The following is a 14227-nucleotide window of genomic DNA, read 5'->3' as shown; positions in this document are numbered from 1 at the left end:
CCTCCATATGCCACAGGTGCAGCCCTAGAAAAGACAAATAAATAAATAAATCCAACTCTAGTGGTCACAATAAATAGGGGCTTATTTTCCTCTTCTCCTTACCTATCAAGCAGTCCTGAGATAAGCGGTTGCTGGACCTGATTTGGCAACTCCTTATGACGAGGGTGGCATCTCTGCCTTCTCCTGGCCTTCCATTCCTGCCAGTGACCTCTCTGTCAGGGGCTGGCTGCCGGGTTTCCACACTGGAGGTGAGAAGGACGGTGTACGGCACCACCTGCCACTATCTTTCCGTCCCATTTCTGTTTACACTCATTGGCCAAAACTGTACGCTCCGTCTAACCATGAGGGAGCCGGGGGGAATCTAGCCTCTAGCCTTAACCTTGACAGTAGAGAAAGGCAAAAGAGTGGGTGGTCAGGGGTGTGGGCTAATGTATAACATTAGCCAGGCTGGCTCCAAGACTTTTCTGGCCATTTCTCCCTTGAGCTCCAGACTCAAATATATTAACAGCTAGCATTTATTGAGCAATTACTCTGTGTATGACCATTAATCACAAAATGCTACCTCTCCAGTAGTTCCTTTACCATCTCCGTTTGACAGAGGCAAAGCCCGAGATGAAGAGAGGTTAAGTAACTTGCCCAAGATCACACAGTTGGCGGAAGAGTCTGGATTCAAACTCAGCCAGCCTGGAGTTCCCTTTGTAGCTCAGCGGTTAACAAACCCGACTAGGAAACATGAGGTTGCGGGTTTGTCCCCTGGCTTCACTCAGTGGGTTAAGGATCTGGCCTTGCCGTGAGCTATGGTGTAGGTCACAGACGCAGCTTGGATCTGATGTTGCTGTGGCTGTGGTGTAGGCCAGCATCTGCAGCTCTGATCCGACCCTTAGCCTGGGAACCTCCGTATGCCATGCGTGTGGCCCTAAAAAGCAAAACAAGCAAACTAGCAAACTCAAGCAGCCTGAGTCCTGAGCCCTGAGCTCACTGCCTACCTGATGTCTCCACTCGGATGTCTTAGTGCATCCAAATGTAACATATCAAGATGGCATAAAACAAAGTTATTCCTCAGATTTCCTCATCTCCATCCATTGTACCACTAGCCACCTGGTTGTTCAAGCCCCAAACCCAGTAGACACTGTGGGTTTCTCCCTTCTCTGCTCATCCACAACCACTTCCACCAGAGTCAAAAGTCCACCCAGATGCAAAAAGAGGGAACAGGGACTTCGTCTCCTGATGTCACATGTGAGATGGGAGATTTCATAATAGCTGTCTTGGAAAACACCATCTGTCGCAGTTACCAGTCCCTTTTTGACCCTCACACCTATAGCTACAACTTCTAGCCTGGATTTTATTAGTAATAAATGTGCTATTTTGGTGCTCTGCTTGTTTCTCTTATTTTTCCATTAGTTGAGAAATTGGACAGAGAAATATTTGGATCTCTTTCAAAAACTTGAGTCACCTTTTCAGAACAGCACACCTTCTTTCTAGCTTTCTTTTCTTTTTGCTTTTTTTAGGGCTGCACCTGCTGCATACGGAGGTTCCCAGGCTAGGGGTCGAATCAGAGCTACAGCAGTGCAGGATCCAAGCCATGTCTGCGATCTACACCACAGCTCACGGCAATGCCAGATCTTTAACCCACTGAGCAAGGTCAGGGATCAAACCTGCAACCTCATGGTTACTCGTTGGATTAATTTCCTCTACACCACAATGGAAACTTCTTTCTTCCTTTCTTCCCCTTTCTTTCCTTCCTTTTTTTCATTCTTTCCTCTTCCTTCTTTCCTTCCTTTTCTTTCCTTTCCTTCCTTCCTTTTTCTTTTTTCCTTCCTTCTTTCCTTTCCTTTCCTTCCTTCCTCCCTCTTTTTTTTTCCTCCTTCCTTCTTTCCTTTCTTTCTTCCTTCCTTCTTTCCTTCCTTTCTTTCTGCCATACCCAAGGCATGTGGAAGTCCCCAAGCCAGGGATCAAATCCTTACCACAGCAGTGACCCAAGTCGCTGATCCTTGGCCTACTGCGCCATGGGAACACTCCCCAGAACAGGCTTCTTTTTTTTTTAATTATTTTCCCACTGTACAGCAAGGGGGTCAGGTCATCCTTAGATGTATACATTGCAGTTACAGTTTTTTCCCCCACAGAACAGGCTTCTGATAAACATTTACACTGCATCACATCTCTGCTTACCTCCTTCATAATTATCATAATTACCTTTTTTGCTTTGCTTACCACCTTTTTAATTAACATTTCAAGGGGAGAGACCACATTCATCCCATTTACCTCTGTAGCAGCCCCAGGGCCTAGCACAGTGCCTGGAAAGTGCTTAGTAAGTGTTGGTTGAATGAATGGCTCTGACCTTTCCAAAGGAGAAATGCCATTTTAATGGAGAAACCATAGTGGCACTGCCTTGCCCAGAATGAGGCTATTGATTCTCTTAACTAGGAAGCATTGATTTCTTTGGTGGAATATGACAGGGGCTATCAAATCCTGTGATTAGACATACATTCCCATTTAAAGCGCCCTAAATTTGACCTCTGCCCAGGTTTCTGGAGCCTGGAAATCTGTTTGAACTCCAGATGACTAAGGGAACAGGACATGGAGAAATTATATTTCCTTCCTATCCTTAAAATCTTACTGTCCCAGATGTTGGCCTGAAAATGAAAGTCACAGAAGTAACTAATAATAATTTTAGCTATTGTACTGGTTGGTATGGCTTTTGGCCAGTTGGAGCAAGGGTCATCTATTAGGAATAGAGCTGCATTTCAGTTGAAGTGGACAGAGACTGAACTTGCCCGTGGGAGAAGGAGTAATTTTCTCCTCTACAATTCCGAGGTCTTTCTTCTAGACTAGGACCAAAGTTATCTCTGGAAAGACGAGAGAAAGTTATTTGGCCCCATCTGGGCCCTTTTTGTCCCCTTCTACCTGACACTGGTAAAGAAAATCATAAAATCAGGGCCAAAATAAGGTCCTAAAAGCCCTGCTTCTCCTAAAAGTCATGGATGGGAATGACAGGTGCACCTGTAGTGGAAGCACTCTCCTGGCACATGAAGGTCTGACTCTGGTCCAGCAACGAGTGGCGTGGACATTAGGGTAAACTTCACCCCACCCATACCTCTCCTCCCTAATGAAAGGAAGCAATGCCATTAGGGAGCTTGACCTAGTTGCAGGGGTGAGACCTGGATACATAGGGGTTCATTACACTTTTATCAATAATTTTGTGGATGGAGTTCCCATCATGGCTCAGTGGTTAATGAATCTGACTAGCATCCATGAGGACTCAGGTTCAATTCCTGGCCTTGCCCGGTGGGTTAAGGATCTGGTGTTTCCATAAGATGTGGTGTAGGTCACAGACTCTGGCTTGGATCTGGCGTTGCTGTGGCTCTGGCGTAGGCTGGCAGCTGTAGCTCCGATTTGACCCCTAGCCTGGGAACCTCCATGGGACGTGGGTTCAGCCCTAAAAAGAAAAAAAAAAATCCAGCTAAGTGACAAATAATTTGTAGTATAAGAAGCTCCACCTGGAGCACCCTCTGTCCTGGTTTCCTCTCCTGTGGGACCTGAGTGCACTCATCTTTAGGAAGCCCTTGGGAGGGGCTCTGGAGAGTTCCCTGTCAATGCTCCAAAGGCAGCAACCCCGCCCCCAACTTCGAGCGGCCTGAACACAGAGGCTGCCTGTGACGCAGGTGCTCCCTCTGGTGTCTCCCATAATGAGGGAGACACTGCTTCCCGGTCATGCAGAAGGGAAGGGACCGATGGCAGCTCAGTGGTGAGAAGCCAGTATGAGTGGCAACTCTCCATCAGGTCCACAGCATTTCAGGGCCAGAAAGGGCCTCAGAGATCGTCACTTTCTTTTACAGAAAGAGACGAGGAGACACAAGCCCCCAGTCAGCCGACCTGACTGACATGCCTGGGGCTAGACACCTGCCTCCCAGGCAGATGCTTCTTCGGTTCTGTCTCAGAGGCAAGAGCGCTGCAGGGCGGCGCTATGGTACCAGCATGGGCACCTGGCTGGTTAAGAGTGAGCTGGGGCTCATAAACCAGATTAGGGATCGAAGCCAGGCTGCAGTGGGAAAAACGCCAAATCCTAACCACTAGACCACCAGGGAACTCCCTGGGGTGAATATTTCTTAACCCACTGCACCAGGCTGGGGATCAAACCAGCGATGCCACAGAGACAAGCTGGATCATTAACTCATTGCACTGCAGCGGGAACTAACTCCTGAAAGTTCATTTGCAGCTTTAAATTACACAAACAATGTAAGGGGTAAAGGAGTGCAACACATTAAAAAGAACACTAGCATCAAATAGGACACATTTCTGAAACTCTAAATTCACATTCCAAGAGCCAAGTGTGGAAAAGGCATGGTAGGGAATAAACAATGGCATTTTTGTGTTCTTCCTCGACGGAAGATACAACAATTACTGATATTCACTCCCTTGTGAAATTCATTGTCCTAATTTCTATTATCCAGAGAGGAAGTTCCATCCTCCAGGAAATCCCTGAACTATGCTATTACGCGGTGGCATTAGCAGCATCTGTGGCTCTGGGACCAAAAGCCAAGTGTTGTTGATCCATAAATAGCACAACAGGGTCGTTTCATTGCCACCAGGTCTCCTGGGAGGGTCGCCACATGCCTTGCCCAGTGGGTCCTGAGGTCAGTATATTCACAGCTGAGCAGGGAATAGGCACATCTAGGCAGCAAGTCATCACAGTATAACAAGTTTCTAGCACTGGAAACTTCCTGAAGCTCACGTACACCTCGGATAAACCTACTGTACTTTTCCAGAAGAAATCAAAGTTAAATTTTGATAACCTCGGAGTTCCCGCTGTGATGCAATGGGATTGGCAGTGTCTCTGCAGTGTCAGACACAGGTTCAGTCCCCTGCTTGGCACAGTGGCTTAAATAAAGGATCTGGCTTTGCCACAGCTGTGGTGAAAGCCGCCAACTGTGGCTCGGGGATCTGAGCCCTGGCTGGGGAACTCCATAGGCCGAGGGGGGACCAAAAAAGAAAAAAAAAAATGTGATAGCCTCACCTGCTTCTAGATTGTTATTTTTCAGTACGGCTCCAACTCCTAAACTCCAACAGCTGAGAAGCAGAAGGACAAACCTCATCTCTATGATCTGAGGTTACAACTCGTTCAGCAGATAAGCGACTGAGAACACTGGGTACCAGGCTTGGCGCCTCCCTGTCTCCGAGAAGGGGGCCCATTGGCTTGAGGAAGAGTAAGTCAGGAGCTGTAGAATTTACATTTGTCAACTTTATTTAACACTTTTTAAAACTGTGGTTTCAGATCTAACTATCTGATTGCACTGGTGTAAGTGTTTTTTTTTTTTTTTTCCCTTCTGCAGAGGTAGAAATCCTTCATCTAGAAGGGTATAGTTAGAAATGTGAAGTATTAGGTGTAGGTATGTAAAGGTAATTATTTAATTTTCTTTAGAAATTAAACTTTAGGAAGTTCCCATTGTGGCTCGGCAGTAATGAGCCTGACTAGTGTCCATGAGGATATGGGTTCGATCCCTGGCCTCGCTCAGTGGGTTAAGGATCTGGCATTGCTGTGAGTTGTGGTGTAGGCCAGCAGCTGTAGCTCTGATTTGACCCCTAGCCTGGGAACGTCCATATGCCGCAAGAAAAAAAAAAAAAAGAAATGTAACTTTAGCCCTGTTTCAATCTCAAAATGATGCTTGGGAACCATAAAACTATTCTAGAAAAGGCTCCTTCTGGTCATCTTGCTTTACTAATTGGTAAAACTTCCACAACGTTTTAATCAGTAGCAAACCATAGAATAAGTTTGTGCTTTTCACATAAAGCGATGCTTTGGGTTATTATCTGAGTGGTCTACTTTGGTTAAAGTTCATGCAAAAGGACAAGAAGAGAAAAGGCAAACAGTTCTGCTGAAATTCACCAACGGCAGACTCACAGCAGCTGGAAGAGAAACAGCAGGACTCTTCAGAAGCTTGAGAGTTTGGATTGACATCATGGAGCTTTCTCGACCACAAGCCACTCATCAGGGCCCGAAATCTTGGGCTAAAGGAGCTCCCGGGCTGATCCAGGGTGGCATTGCTCAAGTCCATTCAGCTTTCAAGTTCTCAGGAAAGGCTAAAAGCATTCACATTTCATACAAGCCCTGAATGAGGTCTCATTCTCTGCCGCCTGTTTCGGGGAGCACAAGGTCCCCTCTGAAGCTGTTCCTGAAGATACAGGAAGATGGTGGAGGGCAGGGCTGGCATGTGAGCCACGTCGGGGCTGTGCTAAGAGAATGTGCACAACACGCAGAAGGCCCTCTACCTCTCGTGGGCTCCGAAACACCTGGGCACCTTTCTAAACATTCGGGGACTGGACCCTCCCCTCCCTCCAAAGCTGGGGCTGCAGGCCAATGTGCCTCAGCCAAGCTTCGCTGACCTTCTGAGGTATGCCAGACACCAGGAACCGTTGGTGTAAAGTTTCTGCCAGGCCATTCGCAGCCTGCAGTGCACACAGCTGGAGACGATGGGTCGGTTAGGCATTTTACAAGCTATTTTAAGAATTCTTTGGCCTGGCAATAGGTATGCATAAAATGCTCGTTCCTTTCATAACTAAAGGTAGGATCTTAAATGGACGCTTTTCGCACTTGACTTCGCTGTGTGGTCAAGCCAGGAGGTCCTTTTTGGTTTGTTTCTTTCTGGCTACGCCCACAGCAAATGGAAGTTCCTGGGGCCAGGGATGGCCCATACTGCAGACGCTACCTGAGCCAAGGCAAGGACAATGCCAGATTTTTAACCCACTGTGCCACAAGGGAACTCCTAGAATGTCCTTTTTGAATTCTTTTTGCAGTTAGTTTGATTCTCTTCGGATTTTAGTGCTGCTAATCTCTTGTTTTAAAGACGAAGGGATCTGGGAGTTCCCGAAGCTTCAGCTTGAATTCAATCCCTGTCCTAGGAACGTCCATACCAGTGTGGCTGAAAAAGGAAAAAAAGGGGGGGATTTTTATATTCTAAACAAATAAACAGACAAATAAAACATTGAAAACAGTCATCTTGGCAACTTCTGATGAAAAGATAAACCTGATTTTAATTTAGTAACAAACTACTCTGAAGCTTTACTTTATTAGAGGATTCAACTCCTTCTCCCAGTTGCTAACACCCGGATTGCTTCCACTCCCAAAAGGCAAGTCCAAACTACCCTGCTGGAGACCTGCTCATGCGTCAGTGCCCCCGGTGTTCCTCTGCAAAGGAGCCAGGATGATGCCAACATTCCTCTCTTCGCTCTCGGAGCTGTAGAGACCGTGCTCTTCAATGTACTCCTGGACAAGATCCGGGACCAAGTAGCGGATGCTCTGGCCCCTGCGGAGGGCTCGCCGGATCTTCGTGGATGAGATGTCGTTGGTGATCCATTCGTTCACCAGGTGGATGTTGTTCTGATGTTTCCACAGCACGTCGGATTCATAGATGAACTTCTGAGTGTCATTTCCAGCCCGGGTGATACATATGAGCCCATAGTCTCCCACGATTTTGGTGATGTCCTCGCTCTTCCACAGATTGGGGACCCCGAAGGACTCCAACAGATCTGCTCCACACAGCAACTTCACCTTTGGCACACCTGGGACGAAGAGGAAAACAGAGCATGGGGCCCTGCCTTTTCATTAAAAATTTTTTTCTCGGAGTTCCCATTGTGGCTCAGTGGGTTAAGAACCTGGCTAGTATCCATGACGATGTGGGTTTGATCCCTGACCTCACTCAGTGGGTTAAGGACCCAGCCGTGAGCTGGGTGGTGTAGGTCTCAGACGTGGCTTGGATCCTATAAGCCTGTAGCTGTAGCTCCAACTCGACCCCTAGCCTAGGAACTTTCATATGCTGCAGATGCAGCCCTAAAAAAACTTTTTTCTCTCTCGCTTTTTTTCTTTTTAGGGCTGAACCTGTGGCACACAGGGGCCCCCAAGCTAGGGGCTGAATTGGAGCTACATTTGTGGCCTACACCCTACACATTGCAGCACTGGATCCAAGTTGCACCTGTGAGCCGCAGCTTGTGGTAATGCCAGATCCTTAACTCACTGAGCGAGGGTGGGGATCAAACTTGCATCTTCATGAGACAATGTCAAGTCTTTAATCCACTGAGCCACAGCGGGAACACCCAGGCTTTGCCTTTTTAATAACTCCTTGCATCAAAATGAATGTGTATGTGTTTTTCTGGCTATCGGGTTCATAGTTTTTATCAGATTTAGATTCTCAGAAGTGAGCCAGAGGAGTTCCCTGATGGTCTATGGTTAGGAGTCAGCACTTTCCCCGCTGCAGCATGAGTTCTCTCTCTGATCTTGGAGTTGAGATCCCACATCAAGCCAGGGTGCCTCCGACTCTCCCTTCCTCTCATCATGAAACTAAGAGGGGGCATGTTCCAGGCAGCCCCCCACTCAATATGAAAAGAAAATACAAAGTGGGTTTGCTCAGCCCCAGAGTCTTTTTAGGGCCATACCCGCAGCATATAGAAGTCACCAGACTAGGGGTCCAATCAGGGCTGCAGCTGCCAGCCTACACCACAGCCACAGCAACACCAGATCCTTAGGGAGGCCAGGGATCAAACCCACATCCTCATGGATACTAGTTGGTTTCATAACCCACTGAGCCACAAGGGGAACTCCAGCCCTAGAGTCTTATCAGCTCTCGTTGGTAGGTCCTGGTAAAATACACAGACCTTTTGTTTTTGTTTGCTCTGCGGATTTCTTCTGACTAAAATCTTGTCTTTGTTCAGTCCACTTCCTCTTCCGTCCTGGCCTGTTCAGTACAGGTGAATCCTGCTGGTGATCACAGCTACTGGCCTCTAGCTTCTCTTGATGGTGCCTATAAAATAACAAAGGAATAGAACGTTTCTCTTTCTCCCAATGCTCCACTGAGATGTCATCCCTCTGGAGACACCTAAGAGCCTCTCATACAATGTTAAAAGTTGGGAGATGAATTAACCCCCCCCCGCCTTTTTTGGGGGGCAGGGGGGCCGCACTCCTGGCGTGGAAGTTCCCAGGCTAGGGGTTGAATCTGAGCGATAGCTGCTGGCCTACACCACAGCCACAGCTACGTGGGATCTGAGCACATCTGTGACCTACACCACAGCTCAGGGCAATGCTGGATCCTTAACCCACTGAGCAAGGCCAAGGATCGAACCTGCATCCTCATGGATACTAGCTGGGTTCGTTACCACTGAGCTACAACAGGAACTCTGAATTAAACACATTTAACCACAGGTCCACACAATGCCTGTCGAGTCAGAATGATGTCTTCCTGTACTCAGTACTGCTGAGTCAGGATGGGTGCTAGCCAGTACACTGCAGCCCTGGCTATGGCTGCCAGGAATGGAAAGCGAGGTTGGAGTTCCCTTGCGATGCAGTGGGTTAAGGATCCAGCATTGTCACTGCAGCAGCTTGGGCCACCGCTATGGCTTGAATTCGATTCCCAGCCTGGGAATTTCCATGTGCTGCAGGCATGGCCAAAAAAAAAAAAAAAAAAAAAGAATGGAAAGCAAAGAAAATCCTGGGAGCACAGCAAATGGTAGCTATTCTTATTCTAAGCTGTATGTGCCTGTGTCATAATAACAAGAGTTAACACGATTTTTTTTTTTTTGGCTGCACCCAAGGCAGGTGGAAGTTCCTGGGAAGGGATAGAACCATGCCACTGAGCCAATGCTATGACGTCAGATCCTAAACCCGCTGCACCACAAGAAAACACCAACCTTGAAATTTTTTTCTTTTTTGTCTTTTCTAGGGCTGTACCTGCGGCATATGGAGGTTCCCAGGCTAGGGGTCTAATCAGAGCTACAGCTGCCAGCCTACACCATAGCCACAGCAACACCAGATTCGAGCCATGTCTGCGACCTACACAGCAGCTCACGGAAACGCCAGATCCTTAACCCACTGGGCGAGGCCAGGGATCAAACCCTCAACCTCTTGGTTCCTAGTCGGATTCGTTTATGCTGCGCCACGTCGGGAACTCCCAACCTTGATTATTTATTGTGTGTTAACCACTACACTAAACCCTTTGCAAGGATGATTTAATTAAATATTGTCGACATGCCGTAGTCATATTATTATCATCCCCACAATGGAGAGGAAGTGAAGGCTTAGAGTTGGCAACTCCAGCTCCTGGCAGAGTCTCTGGGACACAGGAGGCATTCAGTAACAAAGTGGCTGAGTGAATGTTTTGGTTACTATGAAGCAACTATACTACTGCCAGCATTACATCAGAATTGCCATCCCTATTGAGAGAGGAGGACACTGACCAATCCGCCCAAGGTCATTTAGCTTGTAAGTGGCCAAGCCAGGATGTGAACCACATCAGTCTGGTTCCAGCGCCCATTCCCTTGACCACTAAAGAGTGTGGCCTGGCCTAGTAATGAAGACCCCAATGCCAAGGATTAGGTCCTAGAGGGTGACAAGTGCCCAAAGCCTAAAAGGAAGAGACCACAGGGACCACAGGCAGGGTTTGTACAGTGTCCTCTGGGCGGGCAGCAAGATGTCCATGGCTTTACAACTATGCAGGTCCTCACGGAACATGAGCCACACCTGTAGGCGCCAACTCTGGGTCCTTAGTGCTTATAATCCCTTTGCCCCCCCCCCCTTTTTTTGGCCAAATCCCGAGGCATGTGAAGTTCCTGGGCTGGGAATTTGAACCTGCACCACCGCAGTGACCTGAGCTACAGCAGTGACAATGCCAGATCCTTAACCTGATGAGCCACACCCTCTCTTGAATCGCTGAGTTGAACACATAATGGACAGTAAAGCTGCTATGGAGCCAGAGAAGGCGGGGCAAGGTGGGGGACCCTGGAGTCTGGTCTCTGATGGGAGAACTTCTGGGCGACAAACAGAGGACACTGTCTTCTCCCAAGTCACCGTGCTAGGTGTTGGCTGCTGGCTGTGTTCAATCGCACCCTAAACACATTTCCCAGAGGTCCTCAGAGGCAGGTTCCGGGGGTCACTGAGATTCCGCTGATGAGATTGACTTGTGAGAGCCGGAAGGAAGGCTGGGGACCTGACAAGTCGTCCTTCTGTGTAAGCCTGGCGGCCAGACTCTACTCCATTGTCCAGGCACCAACACAGGAAGACTGGGACAGTGTAACAGCATCAGTGGAAGCAAAAGCAGGAACAGTTTTCTTCACTCCCGCTGTGGCCAAGGAGACGTGACCTTGACACAAACCACTGCTTCCACTCTTCCAGCCCTTTCAACATTTTCGGATGAGCACCGAAAATCCCTTTCTGCTTAGAATACTCATAATGGTTTCTGCTTCCTATCTGAACCCTGATGGATACGGCTAGAACCAGAAGGTTAAGAACTCTTAGACATTAGAGAGAAAGGTCTTTTTTGGAAGGTCCTGGTGTTTTATACTCAAGACAACATTAAGTAATAATTAAATGTTACCCATTCTGGTTTCTTTTTTTTTACTTTTTTTTTTTTGTCTTTTTGCCTTTTCTAGGGCCGCTTACCATGGCATATGGAGGTTCCCAGGCTAGGGGTCGAATCAGAGCTGTAGCCACCAGCCTACGCCAGAGCCACAGCAACGCAGGATCCGAGCCGCGTCTGCAACTTACACCACAGCTCACAGCAACGCCGGATCCTTAACCCACTGAGCAAGGCCAGGGATTGAACCCTCAACCTCATGGTTCCTAGTCAGATTTGTTAACCACTGCACCACGACAGGAACTCCCATTCTGGTTTCTGAGTCCTTAACCTGGAACTGCTTCAGAGAGTTCTGAGCACAGCAGATTTGTGACTACCCCATAGGCTGTCACGGAAGCAGCACACAATCCCAGGTCTCTCTATGATCAACGCCAACAGCGGATCCTTAACCCACAGAGTGAGGCCAGGGATCGAACCCACAACCTCATGGTTAAGGCTTCTCTTCCTTAAATGATCTGTTTATCGTTTATACTTAAGATCAACAATAACATGGGTACAAACTCGCCTTTCTCCCTTGGGGCAGAGGCGGGCCAGACATGCTTTCTCTACTCTTGAACAGGGACCCACACAGTTACCAAGCAGGCAAACATCTCAAAACACAGTGAAAGACCTAAGGGCTAAGCAACCCCCACGCCCCATCTCTGTGTTGCAGTGATGTCATAGCCTCCCATAGGGAGGGCACGGCCTAAGCCTTCCCCAAAAAGTCTTGCAGACGTGTGTCCTCACGGACACAGGAAGGACTGAGATGTGGTGAAAACCACCAAAGCCCCCAACCCCTTTCCTCAGAACCAACAAGGCTTGAGCATCAATACCTCAGCACCTTGGCAGTCTCCACCCACTCCTCCTGAAGACTTTCCCATGTATCAACTTCCACCCATTTTGAGTTCTTGGTGGCGAGTTTGGCCATGATAACTCGGTGATGGGCAGAGACGAGTCCTTTCTTCTTATATGCATCCCCGACGGGAGAAATTATGCCTCTGATAACTTTATATTTTCCTGGGTAAAGAATTGGATTTGATATGAGGTATAACAATTAGGTTTTATGCACAGGAAATATTACCATCAGTATGGTTTTATCATCACAGATACCCCTGTTTTTTGTTTGTTTGTTTCTTTTTAGGGCCGTACCAGTAGCATATGGAGGTTCCCAGCTCACGGCAACACCAGATCCTTAACCCACTGAGCAAGGCCAGGGATCGAACCCACAACCTCATGGTTACTAGTCAGATTCATTTCCACTGTGCCACAGTGGGAACTCCCACCCCCTCCTTTTTTAAAAGGGATTCGGATTCATTTACTTATTTGTTTTTCACCCCAAATTTTTTTCGCAGCAAATGGAAGTTCCCGGGCCTCATGGACACTATGTTGGGTATTTAACCCACTGAGCCACAATGGGAACTTCCAGGTTTGTTTGTTTGTTTTGCGATTTTCAGGGTTGTGCTCGTGGCATATGGAGATTCCCAGGCTAGGGGTCCAATCGGAGCTGTAGCCGCCAGCCCACGCCACAGCCACAGCAATGCTAGATCCTTAACCCAGTGAGCAAGGCCAGGGATCGAACCCGAAACCTCATGGCTCCTGGTCGGATTTGTTTCTGCTGCGCCACAATGGGAACTCTGGTCTATTTGTTTTTAATTGTGGCAAAATATACATAACATAAAATTTACATTTATTTATTTATTTTGGCTGCACCTGTGGCAGACACAAGTTCCCAGGCCAGGGATTGAACCCGTACCACGGTAGTGACCTGTGCCGCATGGTGACAACATCTGATCCTCAACTGCTAGGCCACCAGGGAACTCCATAAAATTTACCACAGCAACCAGTCTGTGGTACGATATGCTGACCACCGTTACCACCTCCCACCCCCGGAACTCTCGACGTCCCCCAACGACATCTCAATACCCGCCAAACACCGACTCTCCGCTCCTCCGCAGTTTACATTGTGCTTGATATCAGCACACTGCCTTGTAATAAGCCTTGATCCATGTGTATATACAAGAGCCCACTCCTTCCTCAACGTCTGATAGCTGACATTATCAAGTTTTAAAACTTGTGTCAAATGCGATGGGCAAAATATATTCATTTTTTGCTTTAGGTCCCTGCTTATTACTGCATCTGAGCACCCCTCCACCTACGTATCGGCATACAGCATGATCCTTTATGGAACGAAACAAAACAGATCTGTGTTTGTGTCAGGGAGAAAAAGTTTCCCTCCACCCTCTTAGGGGCCCTGGCTGGGTGTGAAACTGACAAAGACAAATAAATAGGAGAAAAGCATGCATATTTACTCAATATAAGATTTCTGTAACAAAACAAACAAAATTTCTGTGACACAGGAGCCTTCATAAAGAAATGACCCCAAGAAACAGTCAGACCTAAATATTTTTGTGCTGGCTTGGATGACCAGTGACAGTCGTGGGGAAACATGACAGGGTGTGAAGCAAGCACAGCAAACTCAGGGGAATTCGGCAAGGCCTGGGCACTGGGCAGCCCTTCATCTTCAGGGAGAAGGATGCTCCTTTCCCCTGGGCTTCAGGAGGGTGCCTCTCACAGGCATGTTTCACGACCCACTTCAGGGAAGGTGGGTGCAGAGAGGAGGAGTCACAGTGACCATCCTGCTTCTGCTGTTTTATCAAAAACCTTCAGCTTAAAATATCCCATATGTGGAGCTCCTGCTGTGGCACAACAGGATCCGAAGGGTTTTGGGAGCACTGGGATGTGGGCTGGATCCCCGGCCCAGCACTGCGGCTGTGGCTTGGGTCTCGACTGTGGCCTGGATCTGACCCTTGGCCCGGGAGCTGCATATGCTGTGGGGTGGCCAAAAATGAAAC

General features: G+C 48.0%; 1 protein-coding gene across 5 annotated transcripts in view; it reads right to left on the bottom strand.

The window, feature by feature from the left end:
- NMNAT1 (nicotinamide nucleotide adenylyltransferase 1) overlaps positions 5225 to 14227 on the bottom strand; it is a 36108-nt gene continuing 27105 nt past the window's right edge. The window contains exons 4-7 of one of the 5 annotated variants that reach the window (XM_021095306.1): positions 12209 to 12392; positions 8647 to 8792; positions 7153 to 7557; positions 5225 to 6917 (exon numbers count right to left, since the gene is read on the bottom strand). In XM_021095306.1, coding sequence (XP_020950965.1) covers positions 7157 to 7557; positions 8647 to 8792; positions 12209 to 12392 — 731 coding nt within the window. In that variant the 3' untranslated portion in view covers positions 5225 to 6917; positions 7153 to 7156. Of the gene's footprint in view, positions 7558 to 8646; positions 8793 to 12208; positions 12393 to 14227 lie in introns of all 5 variants that reach the window. The other 4 variants (XM_021095305.1, XM_021095304.1, XM_021095307.1 and 1 more) reach the window with 4 other exon arrangements.

Source organism: Sus scrofa, chromosome 6 (genome assembly GCF_000003025.6).
Source record: "Sus scrofa isolate TJ Tabasco breed Duroc chromosome 6, Sscrofa11.1, whole genome shotgun sequence".
NCBI lineage: Eukaryota > Metazoa > Chordata > Mammalia > Artiodactyla > Suidae > Sus > Sus scrofa.
Note: the sequence above shows the minus strand (reverse complement) of the source record. Positions and strands in the feature narration are given on the sequence as shown.